This window comes from Nerophis lumbriciformis, linkage group LG05, assembly GCF_033978685.3.
Source record: "Nerophis lumbriciformis linkage group LG05, RoL_Nlum_v2.1, whole genome shotgun sequence".
NCBI lineage: Eukaryota > Metazoa > Chordata > Actinopteri > Syngnathiformes > Syngnathidae > Nerophis > Nerophis lumbriciformis.
The window spans coordinates 12,125,001-12,145,295 of NC_084552.2; the positions used below are offsets into that span (position 1 = coordinate 12,125,001).

The following is a 20,295-nucleotide window of genomic DNA, read 5'->3' on the forward strand; positions in this document are numbered from 1 at the left end:
GGTGTGCAGACTGCTCATGCTCTGGCAGCTCAGAGTGTCCTTGCTGCCGGCCGACGAGCTACAGGCGGGCCAGGGCCGAGCGTTGGAAGGCAGCGAGAGGCCAGAGGCCGGGCTGGAGGCCGGGGACTCGGTGCACGGGTCGGGAGTTTTACCGTACAGTGGGCTGCTGCCGCCGCTCGGCCCGCTGGCGCTGCCCAGGCTCCCGGTGCCGGAAGAGGGCGATTCCAGACTGGCCTGCCTCGCCAGCGCACCGTGCGGGCTGCCCAGGGTCGAGGGGCACTTGCCAGAGTCGGGCGTGCCCGGCGAGCTGGCCTTGCTGCTGGCTTTGGTGCCAAATAATCTGGAGGTAGATATAGGTGGGTGCAGTCAAAGGGAAGTAAGCAAGTGTTTCCTACGCGGGAAGCTACTATCAATACAGGCCATCCCCGTGTTCCGACCTTTCGTGCTTACTAGGGTTCTACGGTATACCGGTACTAATATAGCACCGCGATACTAATGAATCATATTCGGTACTATACCGCCTCTGAAAAATACTGGCAATCTACCCCCGTCGTCGTCACGTGGTGACATTGCTGGTTTTACAAGCAGAGGAGCATGTTCGGCAGCGCACAATCACAGAGTACTTACAAGCAGACACAGTGTGTAGACAGAAAAGGGAGAACTAAAGATAAAGGTGAAGTTATAACACTGAAACTTTAGCTACTTCTAAATCACTAATCCTCGCCTCCATGGCGACAAATAAAGTACGTTTCTTACAAGTATCATTATCACTGGAGGACGAGGAATAGCTAAACATGCTTCACTACACACCGTAGGAGGATACAATAGCTCACCCGGCGTCACAATGTAAACAAACCCCATGGGTGGATCTACACCTGACATCCACTGTAATGATACCAAGTACAGGAGCATATCTACTCAATACTATTATGATTACAACGATATTTTGTATCGTCACAAAATCTTTTTACCTTTTTTTAAAAATTTATATTATGTTTATAAAGTAATCGTCTAGGTAAAGTAGTTGTCTAGGTAAAGTAATTGTCTAGGTAAAGTAGTCGTCTAGGTAAAGTAATTGTCTAGGTAAAGTAATTGTCTAGGTAAAGTAGTCGTCTAGGTAAAGTAGTCGTCTAGGTAAAGTAATTGTCTAGGTAAAGTAGTTGTCTAGGTAAAGTAGTCGTCTAGATTAAGTAGTCGTCTAGGTAAAGTAATTGTCTAGGTAAAGTAGTCGTCTAGATTAAGTAGTCGTCTAGATTAAGTAGTCGTCTAGGTAAAGTAGTCGTCTAGGTAAAGTAGTCGTCTAGATTAAGTAGTCGTCTACGTAAAGTAATTGTCTAGGTAAAGTAGTCGTCTCGGTAAAATAATCGTCTAAGTAAAGTAGTCGTCTAGGTAAAGTAATCGTCTAGGTAAAGTAGTCGTCTAGGTAAAGTAGTCGTCTAGGTAAAGTAGTCGTCTAGATTAAGAAGTCGTCTACGTAAAGTAATTGTCTAAGTAAAGTAATTGTCTAGGTAGAGTAGTCGTCTAGGTAAAGTAGTCGTCTAGGTAAAGTAGTCAACTCGGTAAAATAATCGTCTAAGTAAAGTAGTCGTCTAGGTAAAGTAATCGTGTAGGTAAAGTAGTCGTCTAGGTAAAGTAATCGTCTAGGTAAAGTAGTCGTCTAGGTAAAGTAGTCGTCTAGGTAAAGTAATTGTCTAGGTAAAGTAGTCGTCTAAGTAAAGTAATTGTCTAGGTAAAGTAGTCGTCTAGGTAAAGTAATTGTCTAGGTAAAGTAGTCGTCTAGGTAAAGTAGTCGTCTAGGTAAAGTAATTGTCAAGGTAAAGTTATTGTCTAGGTAAAGTAATTGTCTAGGTTAAGTAGTCGTCTAGGTAAAGTAATTGTCTAGGTGAAGTAATTGTCTAGGTAAAGTAGTTGTCTAAGTAAAGTAGTCGTCTAGGTAAAGTAGTTGTCTAGGTAAAGTAGTCGTCTAGGTAAAGTAATTGTCTAGGAAAAGTAGTCGTCTAGGTAAAGTAATTGTCTAGGTAAAGTAGTTGTCTAGGTAAAGTACTCGTCTAGGTAAAGTAGTCGTCTAGGTAAAGTAATTGTCTAGGTAAAGTAGTCGTCTAGGTAAAGTAATTGTCTAGGTAAAGTAGTCGTCTAGGTAAAGTAATTGTCTAGGTAAAGTAGTCGTCTATGTAAAGTAGTCGTCTAGGTAAAGAAATTGTCAAGGTAAAGTTATTGTCTAGGTAAAGTAATTGTCTAGGTAAAGTAGTCGTCTAGGTAAAGTAATTGTCTAGGTAAAATAGTCGTCTCGGTAAAGTAGTCGTCTAGGTAAAGTAATTGTCTAGGTGAAGTAGTCGTCTAGGTAAAGTAATTGTCTAGATAAAGTAGTCGTCTAGGTAAAGTAGTCGTCTAGGTAAAGTAGTCGTCTAGGTAAGGTAATCGTCTAGGTAAAGTAGTCGTCTAGGTAAAGTAGTTGTCTAGGTAAAGTAGTTGTCTAGGTAAAGTAGTCTACGTAAAGTAATTGTCTAGGTAAAGTAGTCGTCTAGGTAAAGTAGTCGTCTAGGTAAAGTAATTGTCTAGGTAAGGTAGTCGTCTAGGTAAAGTAATTGTCTAGGTAAAGTAGTCGTCTAGGTAAAGTAATTGTCTAAGTAAAGTAGTCGCCTAGGTAAAGTAATCGTCTAGGTAAAGTAGTCATCTAGGTAAAGTAATCGTCTAGGTAAAGTAGTCGTCTAGGTAAAGTAGTCGTCTAGGTAAAGTAGTCGTCTATGTAAAGTAGTCGCCTAGGTAAAGTAATTGTCAAGGTAAAGTTATTGTCTAGGTAAAGTAATTGTCTAGGTAAAGTAATTGTCTAGGTAAAGTAGTCGTCTAGGTAAAGTAATTGTCTAGGTAAAGTAGTCGTCTATGTAAAGTAGTCGCCTAGGTAAAGTAATTGTCAAGGTAAAGTTATTGTCTAGGTAAAGTAATTGTCTAGGTAAAGTAATTGTCTAGGTAAAGTAATTGTCTAGGTAAAGTAGTCCTCTAGGTAAAGTAGTCGTCTAGGTAAGGTAATCGCCTAGGTAAAGTAGTCGTCTAGGTAAAGTAATTGTCTAGGTAAAGTAGTTGTCTAGGTAAAGTAGTCGTCTATGTAAAGTAATTGTCTAGGTAAAGTAATTGTCTAGGTAGAGTAGTCGTCTAGGTAAAGTAGTCGTCTAGGTAAAGTAGTCGTCTCGGTAAAGTAATCGTCTAGGTAAAGTAATTGTCCTGGTACAGTAGTCGTCTAGATAAAGTAGTCGTCTCGGTAAAGTAATTGTCTAGGTAAAGTAATTGTCTAGGTAAAGTAATTGTCAAAGTAAAGTAGTCGTCTAGGTAAAGTAGTCGTCTAGGTAAAGTAATTGTCTAGGTAAAGTAGTCGTCTAGGTAAAGTAATTGTCTAGGTAAAGTAATTGTCTAGGTAAAGTAGTCGTCTAGGTAAAGTAGTCGTCTAGGTAAAGTAGTTGTCTAGGTAAAGTAGTCGTCTAGGTAAAGTAATTGTCTAGGAAAAGTAGTCGTCTAGGTAAAGTAATCGTCTAGGTAAAGTAATTGTCTAGGTAAAGTAGTTGTCTAGGTAAAGTACTCGTCTAGGTAAAGTAGTCGTCTAGGTAAAGTAATTGTCTAGGTAAAGTAGTCGTCTAGGTAAAGTAATTGTCTAGGTAAAGTAGTCGTCTAGGTAAAGTAATTGTCTAGGTAAAGTAGTCGTCTAGGTAAAGTAGTCGTCTAGGTAAAGTAATTGTCTAGGTAAAGTAGTCGTCTATGTAAAGTAGTCGTCTAGGTAAAGTAATTGTCAAGGTAAAGTTATTGTCTAGGTAAAGTAATTGTCTAGGTAAAGTAATTGTCTAGGTAAAGTAGTCGTCTAGGTAAAGTAGTCGTCTAGGTAAAGTAATTGACTAGGTAAAGTAGTCGTCTAAGTAAAGTAGTCGTCTAGGTAAAGTAGTCGTCTAGGTAAAGTAATTGTCTAGGTAAAGTAGTCGTCTAAGTAAAGTAATTGTCTAGATAAAGTAGTCGTCTAGGTAAAGTAGTCGTCTAGGTAAAGTAGTCGTCTAGGTAAGGTAATCGTCTAGGTAAAGTAGTCGTCTAGGTAAAGTAGTTGTCTAGGTAAAGTAGTTGTCTAGGTAAAGTAGTCGTCTACGTAAAGTAATTGTCTAGGTAAAGTAATTGCCTAGGTAAAGTAGTCGTCTAGGTAAAGTAGTCGTCTAGGTAAAGTAGTCGCCTAGGTAAAGTAATCGTCTAGGTAAAGTAGTCATCTAGGTAAAGTAATCGTCTATGTAAAGTAGTCGTCTAGGTAAAGTAGTCGTCTAGGTAAAGTAGTCGTCTAGGTAAAGTAGTCATCTAGGTAAAGTAGTCGTTTAGGTAAAGTAATCGTCTAGGTAAAGTAGTCGTCTAGGTAAAGTAGTCGTCTAGGTAAAGTAGTCGTCTAGGTAAAGTAGTCGTCTAGATTAAGAAGTCGTCTACGTAAAGTAATTATCTAGGTAAAGTAATTGTCTAGGTAGAGTAGTCGACTAGGTAAAGTAGTCGTCTAGGTAAAGTAGTCGTCTCGGTAAAATAATCGTCTAAGTAAAGTAGTCGTCTAGGTAAAGTAATCGTCTAGGTAAAGTAGTCGTCTAGGTAAAGTAATCGTCTAGGTAAAGTAATCGTCTAGGTAAAGTAATTGTCTAGGTAAAGTAGTCGTCTGGGTAAAGTAATTGTCTAGGTAAAGTAGTCGTCTAGGTAAAGTAATTGTCAAGGTAAAGTTATTGTCTAGGTAAAGTAATTGTCTAGGTAAAGTAATTGTCTAGGTAAAGTAGTCGTCTAGGTAAAGTAATTGTCTAGGTAAAGTAGTCGTCTAGGTAAAGTAGTCGTCTAGGTAAGGTAATCGTCTAGGTAAAGTAGTCGTCTAGGTAAAGTAATTGTCTAGGTAAAGTAGTTGTCTAGGTAAAGTAGTTGTCTAGGTAAAGTAGTCGTCTACGTAAAGTAATTGTCTAGGTAAAGTAATTGTCTAGGTAAAGTAATTGTCTAGGTAAAGTAATTGTCAAAGTAAAGTAGTCGTCTAGGTAAAGTAGTCGTCTAGGTAAAGTAATTGTCTAGGTAAAGTAGTCGTCTAGGTAAAGTAATTGTCTAGGTAAAGTAATTGTCTAGGTAAAGTAGTCGTCTAAGTAAAGTAGTCGTCTAGGTAAAGTAGTCGTCTAGGTAAAAAAATATCTAGGAAAAGTAGTCGTCTAGGTAAAGTAATTGTCTAGGTAAAGTAGTTGTCTAGGTAAAGTACTCGTCTAGGTAAAGTAGTCGTCTAGGTAAAGTAATTGTCTAGGTAAAGTAGTCGTCTAGGTAAAGTAATTGTCTAGGTAAAGTAGTCGTCTAGGTAAAGTAATTGTCTAGGTAAAGTAGTCGTCTAGGTAAAGTAATCGTCTAGGTAAAGTAATTGTCTAGGTAAAGTAGTCGTCTATGTAAAGTAGTCGTCTAGGTAAAGTAATTGTCAAGGTAAAGTTATTTACTAGGTAAAGTAATTGTCTAGGTAAAGTAATTGTCTAGGTAAAGTAGTCGTCTAGGTAAAGTAGTCGTCTAGGTAAAGTAATTGTCTAGGTAAAGTAGTCGTCTAAGTAAAGTAGTCGTCTAGGTAAAGTAGTCGTCTAGGTAAAGTAATTGTCTAGGTAAAGTAGTCGTCTAGGTAAAGTAATTGTCTAGATAAAGTAGTCGTCTAGGTAAAGTAGTCGTCTAGGTAAAGTAGTCGTCTAGGTAAGGTAATCGTCTAGGTAAAGTAGTCGTCTAGGTAAAGTAATTGTCTAGGTAAAGTAATCGTCTAGGTAAAGTAGTCATCTAGGTAAAGTAATCGTCTAGGTAAAATAGTCGTCTAGGTAAAGTAGTCATCTAGGTAAAGTAGTCGTTTAGGTAAAGTAATCGTCTAGGTAAAGTAATTGTCCTGGTACAGTAGTCGTCTAGGTAAAGTAGTCGTCTCGGTAAAGTAGTCGTCTAGGTAAAGTAATTGTCTAGGTAAAGTAATTGTCAAAGTAAAGTAGTCGTCTAGGTAAAGTAGTCGTCTAGGTAAAGTAATTGTCTAAGTAAAGTAGTCGCCTAGGTAAAGTAATCGTCTAGGTAAAGTAGTCGTCTAGGTAAAGTAGTCGTCTAGGTAAAGTAGTCGTTTAGGTAAAGTAATCGTCTAGGTAAAGTAATTGTCCTGGTACAGTAGTCGTCTAGATAAAGTAGTCGTCTCGGTAAAGTAATTGTCTAGGTAAAGTAATTGTCTAGGTAAAGTAATTGTCTAGGTAAAGTAGTCGTCTAGGTAAAGTAATTGTCTAGGTAAAGTAGTCGTCTAAGTAAAGTAGTCGTCTAGGTAAAGTAATCGTCTAGGTAAAGTAGTCGTCTAGGTAAAGTAGTCGTCTAGGTAAAGTAGTCGTCTAGGTAAAGTAGTCGTCTAGATTAAGAAGTCGTCTACGTAAAGTAATTATCTAGGTAAAGTAATTGTCTAGGTAGAGTAGTCGACTAGGTAAAGTAGTCGTCTAGGTAAAGTAGTCGTCTCGGTAAAATAATCGTCTAAGTAAAGTAGTCGTCTAGGTAAAGTAATCGTCTAGGTAAAGTAGTCGTCTAGGTAAAGTAATCGTCTAGGTAAAGTAATCGTCTAGGTAAAGTAGTCGTCTAGGTAAAGTAATTGTCTAGGTAAAGTAGTCGTCTGGGTAAAGTAATTGTCTAGGTAAAGTAGTCGTCTAGGTAAAGTAATTGTCAAGGTAAAGTTATTGTCTAGGTAAAGTAATTGTCTAGGTAAAGTAATTGTCTAGGTAAAGTAGTCGTCTAGGTAAAGTAATTGTCTAGGTAAAGTAGTCGTCTAGGTAAAGTAGTCGTCTAGGTAAGGTAATCGTCTAGGTAAAGTAGTCGTCTAGGTAAAGTAATTGTCTAGGTAAAGTAGTTGTCTAGGTAAAGTAGTCGTCTACGTAAAGTAATTGTCTAGGTAAAGTAATTGTCAAAGTAAAGTAGTCGTCTAGGTAAAGTAGTCGTCTAGGTAAAGTAATTGTCTAGGTAAAGTAGTCGTCTAGGTAAAGTAATTGTCTAGGTAAAGTAATTGTCTAGGTAAAGTAGTCGTCTAAGTAAAGTAGTCGTCTAGGTAAAGTAGTCGTCTAGGTAAAGTAATTGTCTAGGTAAAGTAGTCGTCCAGGTAAAGTAATTGTCTAGGTAAAGTAATTGTCTAGGTAAAGTAGTCGTCTAAGTAAAGTAGTCGTCTAGGTAAAGTAGTTGTCTAGGTAAAGTAGTCGTCTAGGTAAAGTAATATCTAGGAAAAGTAGTCGTCTAGGTAAAGTAATTGTCTAGGTAAAGTAGTTGTCTAGGTAAAGTACTCGTCTAGGTAAAGTAGTCGTCTAGGTAAAGTAATTGTCTAGGTAAAGTAGTCGTCTAGGTAAAGTAATTGTCTGGGTAAAGTAGTCGTCTAGGTAAAGTAATTGTCTAGGTAAAGTAGTCGTCTAGGTAAAGTAGTCGTCTAGGTAAAGTAATTGTCTAGGTAAAGTAGTCGTCTATGTAAAGTAGTCGTCTAGGTAAAGTAATTGTCAAGGTAAAGTTATTTACTAGGTAAAGTAATTGTCTAGGTAAAGTAATTGTCTAGGTAAAGTAGTCGCCTAGATAAAGTAGTCGTCTAGGTAAAGTAATTGTCTAGGTAAAGTAGTCGTCTAAGTAAAGTAGTCGTCTAGGTAAAGTAGTCGTCTAGGTAAAGTAATTGTCTAGGTAAAGTAGTCGTCTAGGTAAAGTAATTGTCTAGATAAAGTAGTCGTCTAGGTAAAGTAGTCGTCTAGGTAAAGTAGTCGTCTAGGTAAGGTAATCGTCTAGGTAAAGTAGTCGTCTAGGTAAAGTAATTGTCTAGGTAAAGTAGTTGTCTAGGTAAAGTAGTTGTCTAGGTAAAGTAGTCGTCTACGTAAAGTAATTGTCTAGGTAAAGTAATTGCCTAGGTAAAGTAGTCGTCTAGGTAAAGTAGTCGTCTAGGTAAAGTAATTGTCTAGGTAAGGTAGTCGTCTAGGTAAAGTAATTGTCTAGGTAAAGTAGTCGTCTAAGTAAAGTAATTGTCTAAGCAAAGTAGTCGCCTAGGTAAAGTAATCGTCTAGGTAAAGTAGTCATCTAGGTAAAGTAATCGTCTAGGTAAAATAGTCGTCTAGGTAAAGTAGTCATCTAGGTAAAGTAGTCGTTTAGGTAAAGTAATCGTCTAGGTAAAGTAATTGTCCTGGTACAGTAGTCGTCTAGGTAAAGTAGTCGTCTCGGTAAAGTAGTCGTCTAGGTAAAGTAATTGTCTAGGTAAAGTAATTGTCAAAGTAAAGTAGTCGTCTAGGTAAAGTAGTCGTCTAGGTAAAGTAATTGTCTAAGTAAAGTAGTCGCCTAGGTAAAGTAATCGTCTAGGTAAAGTAGTCGTCTAGGTAAAGTAGTCGTCTAGGTAAAGTAGTCGTTTAGGTAAAGTAATCGTCTAGGTAAAGTAATCGTCTAGGTAAAGTAATTGTCCTGGTACAGTAGTCGTCTAGATAAAGTAGTCGTCTCGGTAAAGTAATTGTCTAGGTAAAGTAATTGTCTAGGTAAAGTAATTGTCTAGGTAAAGTAGTCGTCTAGGTAAAGTAATTGTCTAGGTAAAGTAGTCGTCTAAGTAAAGTAGTCGTCTAGGTAAAGTAGTCGTCTAGGTAAAGTAATTGTCTAAGTAAAGTAGTCGTCTAGTTAAAGTAATCGTCTAGGTAAAGAAGTTGTCTAGGTAAAGTAGTCGTCTAGATAAAGTAGTCGTCTAAGTAAAGTAATTGTCTAAGTAAAGTAGTCGTCTAGGTAAAGTAATTGTCTAAGTAAAGTAGTCGTCTAGTTAAAGTAATCGTCTAGGTAAAGAAGTTGTCTAGGTAAAGTAGTCGTCTAGATAAAGTAGTCGTCTAAGTAAAGTAATTGTCTAAGTAAAGTAGTCGTCTAGGTAAAGTAGTCGTCTAGGTAAAGTAATTGTCTAGGTAAAGTAGTCGTCTACGTAAAGTAATTGTCTAGGTAAAGTAATTGCCTAGGTAAAGTAGTCGTCTAGGTAAAGTAGTCGTCTAGGTAAAGTAATTGTCTAGGTAAGGTAGTCGTCTAGGTAAAGTAATTGTCTAGGTAAAGTAGTCGTCTAAGTAAAGTAATTGTCTAAGTAAAGTAGTCGCCTAGGTAAAGTAATCGTCTAGGTAAAGTAGTCATCTAGGTAAAGTAATCGTCTAGGTAAAATAGTCGTCTAGGTAAAGTAGTCATCTAGGTAAAGTAGTCGTTTAGGTAAAGTAATCGTCTAGGTAAAGTAATTGTCCTGGTACAGTAGTCGTCTAGGTAAAGTAGTCGTCTCGGTAAAGTAGTCGTCTAGGTAAAGTAATTGTCTAGGTAAAGTAATTGTCAAAGTAAAGTAGTCGTCTAGGTAAAGTAGTCGTCTAGGTAAAGTAATTGTCTAAGTAAAGTAGTCGCCTAGGTAAAGTAATCGTCTAGGTAAAGTAATTGTCCTGGTACAGTAGTCGTCTAGGTAAAGTAGTCGTCTCGGTAAAGTAGTCGTCTAGGTAAAGTAATTGTCTAGGTAAAGTAATTGTCAAAGTAAAGTAGTCGTCTAGGTAAAGTAGTCGTCTAGGTAAAGTAATTGTCTAAGTAAAGTAGTCGCCTAGGTAAAGTAGTCGTCTAGGTAAAGTAGTCGTTTAGGTAAAGTAATCGTCTAGGTAAAGTAATTGTCTAGGTAAAGTAATTGTCAAAGTAAAGTAGTCGTCTAGGTAAAGTAGTCGTCTAGGTAAAGTAATTGTCTAAGTAAAGTAGTCGTCTAGGTAAAGTAGTCGTCTAGGTAAAGTAATTGTCTAGGTAAAGTAGTCGTCTACGTAAAGTAATTGTCTAGGTAAAGTAATTGCCTAGGTAAAGTAGTCGTCTAGGTAAAGTAGTCGTCTAGGTAAAGTAATTGTCTAGGTAAGGTAGTCGTCTAGGTAAAGTAATTGTCTAGGTAAAGTAGTCGTCTAAGTAAAGTAATTGTCTAAGTAAAGTAGTCGCCTAGGTAAAGTAATCGTCTAGGTAAAGTAGTCATCTAGGTAAAGTAATCGTCTAGGTAAAATAGTCGTCTAGGTAAAGTAGTCATCTAGGTAAAGTAGTCGTTTAGGTAAAGTAATCGTCTAGGTAAAGTAATTGTCCTGGTACAGTAGTCGTCTAGGTAAAGTAGTCGTCTCGGTAAAGTAGTCGTCTAGGTAAAGTAATTGTCTAGGTAAAGTAATTGTCAAAGTAAAGTAGTCGTCTAGGTAAAGTAGTCGTCTAGGTAAAGTAATTGTCTAAGTAAAGTAGTCGCCTAGGTAAAGTAATCGTCTAGGTAAAGTAATTGTCCTGGTACAGTAGTCGTCTAGGTAAAGTAGTCGTCTCGGTAAAGTAGTCGTCTAGGTAAAGTAATTGTCTAGGTAAAGTAATTGTCAAAGTAAAGTAGTCGTCTAGGTAAAGTAGTCGTCTAGGTAAAGTAATTGTCTAAGTAAAGTAGTCGCCTAGGTAAAGTAGTCGTCTAGGTAAAGTAGTCGTTTAGGTAAAGTAATCGTCTAGGTAAAGTAATTGTCCTGGTACAGTAGTCGTCTAGATAAAGTAGTCGTCTCGGTAAAGTAATTGTCTAGGTAAAGTAATTGTCTAGGTAAAGTAGTCGTCTAGGTAAAGTAATTGTCTAGGTAAAGTAGTCGTCTAAGTAAAGTAGTCGTCTAGGTAAAGTAGTCGTCTAGGTAAAGTAATTGTCTAAGTAAAGTAGTCGTCTAGTTAAAGTAATCGTCTAGGTAAAGAAGTTGTCTAGGTAAAGTAGTCGTCTAGATAAAGTAGTCGTCTAGGTAAAGTAGTCGTCTAGGTAAAGTAGGCTTCACTACACACCGTAGGAGGATACAATAGCTCACCGGTGTCAAAATGTAAACAAACGCCATGGGTGGATCTACACCTGACATCCACTGTAATGATACCAAGTACAAGAGTGTATCTAGTCGATACTACTATGATTACATTGATATTTTTTAGCAGCACAAAATATATATTTTTTATTTTTTAATGTATATTATGTTTATAAACTCAGGAAATACGTCCCTGGACACATGAGGACTTTGAATATGACCAATGTATGATCCTGTAACTACTTGGTATCGGATCGATACCTACATTTGTGGTATCATCCAAAACTAATGTAAAGTATCAAAGAAGAGAAGAATAAGTGATTATTACATTTTAACAGAAGTGTAGATAGAACATGTTAAAGAGAAAGTAAGCAGATATTAACAGTAAATGAACAAGTAGATTAATAATCAATTTTTACAGTTTGTCCCTCATAATGTGTACAAAATAATAGGTGTATAAATAACACAATATGTTACTGCATACGTCAGCAGACTAATTAGGAGTCTTTGTTTGTTTACTTACTACTAAAAGACAAGTTGTCTAGTATGTTCACTATTTTATTTAAGAACTAAATTACAATAATAAACATATGTTTCATGTACGCTAACATTTGTTGTTAAAATAAAGCCAATAATGCAATTTTTTATGGTCCCCTCTATTTAGAAAAGTATCGAAAAGTACCGAAAAGTATCGAAAATACATTTTAGTACCGGTATTGGTATCGGGACAATACTAGTGCTTACGTACACGCGCTGTATATTGTACGAAAAATCCAAGAGAACCAATTCGAAGGAATATGTTCCAACTCTGAGGATAATACAACACCTTTGGCCTTTGTTCTGATGAACTCACCCTGCTTGTCATGTATGTCCTCTCACACACAAACTGTAAATGATTATTATTAAAGGTGTGTGTGCGAGGTTTCAGTTCCTGGGTGTTGTTGATAAATGGCTTTGGCTTTGCATAGGAGAGTTTTAACTCGCACTTACAGATGTAGCGACAAACTGTAGTTACTGACAGTGGTTTTCTGAAGTCTTCCTGAGCCCATGTGGTGATATCCTATACACACTGATGTCGCTTTTTGATGCAGTACAGCCTGAGGGATCGAAGGTCATAGGCTTAGCTGCTTACGTGCAGTGATTTCTCCAAATTTTCTGAACTTTTTGATGATATTACGGACAGTAGATGGTGGAATCCCTAAATTCCTTGCAACAGCTGGTTGAGAAATGTTGTTCTTAAACTGTCGGACAATTTGCTCAGGCATTTGTTGACAAAGTGTTGACCCTCGTCCCGTCCTTGTTTGTGAATGACTGAGCATTTCATGGAAGCTGCTTTTATACCCAATCATGGCACCCACCTGTTCCCAATTAGCCTGTTCACCTGTGGGATGTTCCAAATAAGTGTTTGATGAGCATTCCTCAACTTTATCAGTCTTTTTTGCCACTTGTGCCGGCTTTTTTGAAACATGTCGCAGGCATCAATTTCCAAATGAGCTAATATTTGCAACAAATTAACAAAATTTACCAGTTTGAACGTTAAGCATCTTGTCTTTGCAGTCTATTCAATTGAATATAAGTTGAAAAGGATTTGCAAATCATTGTATTCTGTTTTTGTAAGAATAATTGTTTCTAATATATCACAAAAACTTGGTGAGAAGACAAAAGCTGTCTTTGAAACCTACCAAGAAGAAGGCTCTTAAAACTCCACTGTGTTCTTTCATGTATGGTAATCAACAGAAAGATAATGTCCTAACCCAAGGACTTCAAAGCGGAGAGAAGACAGGATCTGCCCAATTTCCACGACCTCTTTTTGAACCTCCTTTTTGAACTGGTTTACGAACGTCTTTTTGAACTACTTTGAACTGTTCGGTAACCAAAGGCAAAGCTGTTTACGACCCACTTCCCTCTGGAAGCAGCGGCGGTCATGTGGTCGGAGGAAGTCAAATAAAGAAGGAGGAGTACAATCTTTCGCCAGAGCGTGCTGAGATATTGTACAAGGGTACAGTGTACAGGCGACTCTCCTCAATATTGAGTCCAAATTTAATTCTGTCTCTGCTTGATTCTTTGCTTCTTGTCTTGTTTAATAAATGTCATCAGTGTTCGAACCTGACAGTTTGAATTTACCATTAACGTGCCAACTTCACGGGTTTTGGGGTTTTGCACATTTGTTCCAACAATGTACTCTCACTCACATACAACAACACATCTGTCTGCTCCTTTCTGGAAAGAAGCCAATCTGTCGGGCCTGTCTAACCTCACATCTGTTCAGACATCTTGCTCGCCAGCGTGAGCTTGTTGCAATCACAGGAAATAAAACAGGCGAGGCCATCTCGAGACGGGAAATAAATGAATTAAAGATCTTATAAAGATAGGAGGATAAATAAAACAAAGTTTGGTTTGACAGATCGAATGGGACGGAGCCGCTTTGGGCACGCCTATTGAGTGTCTCTAATGAGATTGGTGTTCGGTTGAAGCCCCACAACATTTGGCACACACCTTTAGGGGACTGCAATATGATGGCAGTCACTTATAAGAGATACGTGTAGACTGCAATATGATGGCAGTCACACATAAGATATGCGTGTAGACAGCAATATAATGGCAGTCACACATAAGAGATGCGTGTAGACTGCAATATGATGGCAGTCACACATAAGAGATACGTGTAGGCTGCAATAAGATGGCAGTCACACATAATGGGTAATGGGACCCATTACCTCCCTGCTTGGCACTCAGCATCAAGGGTTGGAATTGGGGGTTAAATCACCAAAATGATTCCCGGGCGCGGCCACCGCTGCTGCCCACTGCTCCCCTCACCTCCCAGGGGGTGATCAAGGGTGATGGGTCAAATGCAGAGAATAATCTCGCCACACCTAGTGTGTGTGTGACAATCATTGGTACTTTAACTTTTTTTAACTTTAAGAGATACGTGTAGACTGCAATAAGATGGCAGTCAAACATAAGAGATACATGTAGATTGAGTGTGACCAGTAGATGGCAGTCACACATAAGAGATACATGTAGACTGCAATATGACGGCAGTCACACATAAGAGATACGTGTAGACTGCAATAAGATGGCAGTCACACATAAAAGATACGTGTAGACTGAGTGTAACCAGTAGATGGCAGTCACACATAAGAGATACGTGTAGACTGCAATATGATGGCAGTCACACCTAAGAGATACGTGTAGACTGCAATATGACGGCAATCACACATAAGAGATACGTGTAGACTGCAATATGACGGCAATCACACATAAGAGATATGTGTAGACTGCAATAAGATGGCAGTCACACATAAGAGATGCGTGTAGACTGCAATATGATGGCAGTCACACATAAGAGATACGTGTAGACTGCAATAAGATGGCAGTCACACATAAGAGATACGTGTAGACTGCAATATGATGGCAGTCACACATAAGAGATGCGTGTAGACTCCAATAAGATGGCAGTCACACATAAGAGATGCGTGTAGACTGCAATAAGATGGCAGTCACAAATAAGAGATGCGTGTAGACTGCAATATGATGGCAGTCACACATAAGAGATATGTGTAGACTGCAATTTGATGGCAGTCACAAATAAGAGATAGGTGTAGACTGCAATATGATGGCAGTCACACATAAGAGATATGTGTAGACTGCAATATGATGGCAGTCACACATAAGAGATATGTGTAGACTGCAATATGATGGCAGTCACAAATAAGAGATAGGTGTAGACTGCAATATGATGGCAGTTACACATAAGAGATATGTGTAGACTGCAATATGATGGCAGTCACACATAAGAGATACGTGTAGACTGCAATATGATGGCAGTCACACATAAGAGATGCGTGTAGACTGCAATATGATGGCAGTCACACATAAGAGATACGTGTAGACAGCAATATGATGGCAGTCACACATAAGAGATGCGTGTAGACTGCAATATGATGGCAGTCACACATAAGAGATATGTGTAGACTGCAATATGATGGCAGTCACACATAAGAGATGCGTGTAGACTGCAATATGATGGCAGTCACACATAAGAGATAGGTGTAGACAGCAATATGATGGCAGTCACACATAAGAGATATGTGTAGACTGCAATATGATGGCAGTCACACATAAGAGATACGTGTAGACTGCAATAAGATGGCAGTCACACATAAGAGATACGTGTAGACTGCAATAAGATGGCAGTCACACATAAGAGATAGGTGTAGACCGTAATATGATGGCAGTCACACATAAGAGATGCGTGTAGACCACAATATGATGGCAGTCACACATAAGAGATACGTGTAGACTGCAATATGATGGCAGTCACACATAACAGATACGTGTAGACTGCAATATATTATGGCAGTCACACATAAGAGATACGTGTAGACTGCAATATGATGGCAGTCACACGTAAGAGATATGTGTAGACTGCACTAAGATGACAGTCACACACAGCGTGCAGAGAAACCCTATTCTTGTTGCTTCTGACCAAGGTGGCGCCTCGAAAGACACAAACAGCCGACTCATCTTTGGGGTATAATGAGGAGATGCTGACTGTGCTTGATGCAATTATGTCTATGATGTAGTGTTGTCCCGATGCCAATATTTTGGTACCGGTACCAAAATGTGTTTCGATACATTTCTAAATAAAGGGCACAACAAAAAATTTCATTATTGGCTTTATTTTAACAACAAATCTTAGTGTACATGAAACATGTTTATTATTACAATTTAGTCCTATACTAGACAACTTGTCCTTTAGTAGTAAGTAAACAAACAAAGACTCCTAATTAGTCTATGCAGTAACATATTGTGTCATTTATACACCTATTATTTTGTACACATTATGAAGGACAAGCTGTAAAAAATGTATTATTAATCTACTTGCTCATTTACTGTTAATATCTGCTTATTTTCTGTTTTAACATGTTCTATCTACACTTCTGTTAAAATGTAATAATCACTTATTCTTCTCTTCTTTGATACTTTACATTAGTTTTGGATGATACCACACATTTAGTAGTAGTTACAGGATCATACATTGGTCACATTCAAAGTCCTCATGTGTCCAGGGACGTATTTCCTGAGTTTATAAACATAATACACATTTAAAAAAAAAACGAAAATAGATTTTGTGATGCTAAAAAATATCGATGTAATCATAGTGGTATCGACTAGATACACTCCTGTGCTTGGTATCATTACAGTGGATGTCAGGTGTAGATCCACCCATGGCGTTTGTTTACATTGTATCCTCGTACGGTGTGTAGTGAAGCATGTTTAGCTATTCCTCGTCCTGCAGTGATAATGGTACTGTAAGAAATTTACTTGTCGCCATGGAGACGAGGATTCCTGAGGGCGTTTTCAGTGTTATAACTTCACCTTTATCTTTACTTTTTAGGTCAAAATGCGTCCATTCTCCCTTTTCTGTCTACACACTGTGTCTGCTTGTAAGTACTCTGTGTGTGTGCGCTGCCGAACATGCTCCTCTGCTCGTACAACCAGAACTGGCACTTTTTAGAGGCATTATAGTACCGAATATGATTCATTAGTATCGCGGTACTATATTAGTACCGGTATACCGTACAACCCTACTATGATGTGTGGCTTTCCTCTACAGGATAACTTTATTCGACCGTTTCTGCAACGATATCAAGCAAGTCTTCAAGTAAAACCGAATCCTATCACAAAGGTCCAGGCATACCTTTCCTGGTTGAACATGATCCAATGGATGGAAAGGTATGGCGGTGAAATGCTTGGTACTTGTGGAAACATGCACAAACGAAAGACAAAAGCCACGTTTCCACCAAAGAAAGCGGTTTGGTACCATTTCCAGCTTTGGACCGGTGGAAACACGGCCAAAGACAGAATGAGAGTAGGGCGGCATAATTGTGAGGGACGTACCTGCGGAAGGTAGGCGAGGAAATGTCGGGGTATTTAGAGCCCGGTTGCCTGAGACCCGTCTGCCCCGTTGAAGAGGACGTCGGGCTGGGACCCGGATCCTGCTCCGTTACCGTCACTTTCTCCTTGTCCGTCTGGTTCATGTTGATGGGACTGGAGTGGTCGCCGGAGCCCACCTTTCCGCCGTCCCTGCGCTTGGCTCCGGCCGCCGTCCCACCGCTGACCGATTTGCCGCTGACGTTGGAGGATTTAGCCGGTCTGGGCAGAGAGCGGTACTGGAGGGGCACTTTGGAGCCCCCGCAGGTGAGCAGGATGCCGTCGTCTTGAGGCTGCGAGCCATCCAGGCTGGTCTTCCGCACGCCACCAATGCCTGCGCTCTTGCCAAGGGCCGCTGAGGATTTGGGTGCCTTTCCCAGAGTGGCCGAACCACTGGAGAGCGTGGCACCACTGGAGGTGACCAGAGTCCCAGAGGCACCAGGGATCTTCTTGTATCCAAAAGAACCCGTGGTTGGGGGGCGTCCAATCCCAGACGGGGGTTTCTTGCCTTCGTCTCCACTGCTCTTGCCAGCGTCTGACGGGGAGCGCTGGATGCCAGAAGCGCTCTTGGAGGGCACCTTGCCTTTCTCTGAAGCCTTGGCATCGTCAGTCTTGCCTGTCAATTTGCATAAACACTTATTAGCACAAAGGCAAAAACATCATCCTCAGCAGATTTGTGGCCAACAACTTGTTTTCACCTTTGGTGCCAAATGGGCAGAAGACGTTCAAGACAAATTGTGGTCAATAACCAAAAAGACAAGTGATTTCTGCTGACAGTACCAGTCAAAAGAAAGTGGCTAAACGTTTCAAAGTCTGGAACAAAACTACAATACATCCTCCAGTTCATATGTATCACCAAAAATAGTCTCACAGAGATGGAAACACCTACCAGGTGTTTTATGGGAGGAGGTGCCCTTGGTCCGAGGTGGTGTGATGCCCACCTGGGCTGTCATGCCCCTTCTCAATGACCCGGTCTGGGATATTTGAGTCAGCGCTGTGGCTTTCTGACCGGCCTCCTCATACTGGCTGTGGGCTTGGGAGGACGATGAGGACTTCCAGCGGGAGGAGGCGCCGTTGGGGTCCATGTTCGCGTCGAGTTCCTCGTCCACCTTCTTCAGGTCTTCGGCTCCGGCCCAGCTGCTGCTTACCTCCTGCTCGGCATGCTTGGACTTACTTCCTCTCTGCGACTGTGGTAGGGAAGATCAGCAATGAACACAAAGCTAAAAGAAAAACTAGCTATGTATGTTGATTTTGTTCATCTGTGTTTATGCAAAAACGGGTAGAGAATTGAATCCAGGGACATAAAATGATTTGTCTAATCCAATATGATTTGAAAGTTTGCTAAATTAGACCTGACCAATCTAATTAGAAGACTAGATCTGACCAATGTAAGTCTAAGACTAGATCAGATCAGTTTAATTTGTAGTTTGACCTGACTAGATCAGACCAATCTAAGTCTAAGACTAGAACTGACCAATCTAATTCTAAAACTACCTATGACCAATCTAAATCTAAGACTAGATCAAATTAATCTAAGTCTAAGTCTGACCTGACTAGATGTGACCAATCTACATCTAAGACTAGATGTGACCAATCTAAGTCTAGGACGAGATGTGACCAATCTAAGACTAAGACTAGATGAGACCAATCTAAATCTAAGACTAGATGTGACCATCTAAGTCGAAGACTAGATGTGACCAAAGTCTAACACTAAATCTGACCAATCTAAGTCTAAGACTCGATGTGACCAATCTAAGTCTAAGACTAGCTGTGACCAGTCTAAGACTAGAGCTGACCAATCTAAGTCTAAGACTAGATGTGACCAGTCTAAGACTAAATTTGTCCAATCGAAGTCTAAAACTAGATGTGATTAACATAAGTCTAAGACTAGAACTGATCAATCTAAGTCTAAGACCAAACGTGACCAATTTAAGTCTAAGACTAGACGTGACCAAACTAAGTCTAAGACTAGACGTGACCAATCTAAGTCTAAGACCAAATGTGACCATCTAAGTCTAAAACTAGACGTGACCAATCTAAGTCTAAGACTAGATGTGACCAAGCTAAGTCTATGACTAGGTGTGACCAATCTAAGTCTATCACTAAATATGACCAATCTAAGTATAAGACAAAATGTGACCAATCTAAGTCTAAGACTAGATGTGACCAATCTAAGCCTAAGACTAGATGTGACCAATCTAAGTCTATGACTAGATGTGACCAATCTAAGTCTATTACTAAATATGACCAATCTAAGTCTAAGACTAGATGTGACCAATCTAAGTCCAACACTAAATCTGACCCATCAAAGTGTAAGACTAGATGTGACCAGTCTAAGACTAGAGCTGACCAATCTAAGTCTAAGACTAGATGTGACCAGTCTAAGACTAAATTTGACCAATCTAAGTCTAAAACTAGATGTGATTAACATAAGTCTAAGGCTAGATCTGATCAATCTAAGTCTAAGACCAAACGTGACCAATCTAAGTCTAAAACTAGACGTGACCAATCTAAGTGTAAGACTAGATGTGACCAGTCTAAGACTAGAGCTGACCAATCTAAGTCTAAGACTAGATGTGACCAGTCTAAGACTAAATTTGACCAATCTAAGTCTAAAACTAGATGTGATTAACATAAGTCTAAGGCTAGATCTGATCAATCTAAGTCTAAGACCAAACGTGACCAATCTAAGTCTAAGACTAGACGTGGCCAATCTAAGTGTAAGACTAGATGTGACCAGTCTAAGACTAGAGCTGACCAATCTAAGTCTAAGACTAGATGTGACCAGTCTAAGACTAAATTTGACCAATCTAAGTCTAAAACTAGATGTGATTAACATAAGTCTAAGGCTAGATCTGATCAATCTAAGTCTAAGACCAAACGTGACCAATCTAAGTCTATGACTAGATGTGACCAATCTAAGTCTAAGACTAGATGTGACCAATCTAAGTCCAAGACTAAATATGACCAATCTAAGTATAAGACTAAATGTGACCAATCTAAGTCTAAGACTAGATGTGACCAATCTAAGTCTAAGACTAGATGTGACCAGTCTCAGTCTATGATCATGAACTGATGAAGTCTACTGGGATGAGAGTCCAAACGTCTTCTAAGACAAACCCAACAGTCCAGTTGCGATGGATTGAAGGCCTTGAGATGACTCGGTGTAAAAAGTTGGAGAACTAAAAGTAAAAGTAAAACATTCATACTTGAATCCCCAACTTGAGGCGGGGAATGAGTCATCCGCCACACTGACAACATGAGGTCTGTAGGCAACACAAAGAAACTCAAGTCCACAAGCAAACAAAGTAGTGTGAAGTGGGATCTATCTTTGGTCTGACCAGATCTCCTCCTCTGGGATGCTCATGCACAAACACACACACACACACACACACACACACACACACACACACACACACACACACACACACACACACACCTACACACACACACTCGCAACTAAGCCGTTCCTTGACAGATGGCCATGCAGTCTCCCTAGCAACACCCGAGTCTCTTCCATGAGGGGCCAAAGATACTTGGCGCAATCGTGTAA

General features: G+C 39.4%; 1 protein-coding gene across 1 annotated transcript in view; it reads right to left on the reverse strand.

Moving 5' to 3' along the window:
• Positions 1-20,295, reverse strand: part of nav3 (neuron navigator 3) — a 571,589-nt gene that overhangs the window by 105,345 nt on the left and 445,949 nt on the right. Inside the window, exons 14-16 of the mRNA XM_072913146.1 lie at positions 17,632-17,929; positions 16,710-17,358; positions 1-340 (exon numbers count right to left, since the gene is read on the reverse strand). The exon at positions 1-340 is cut by the window's left edge and continues 86 nt beyond it. Coding sequence (XP_072769247.1) covers positions 1-340; positions 16,710-17,358; positions 17,632-17,929 — 1,287 coding nt within the window. The remainder of the gene's footprint in view (positions 341-16,709; positions 17,359-17,631; positions 17,930-20,295) is intronic.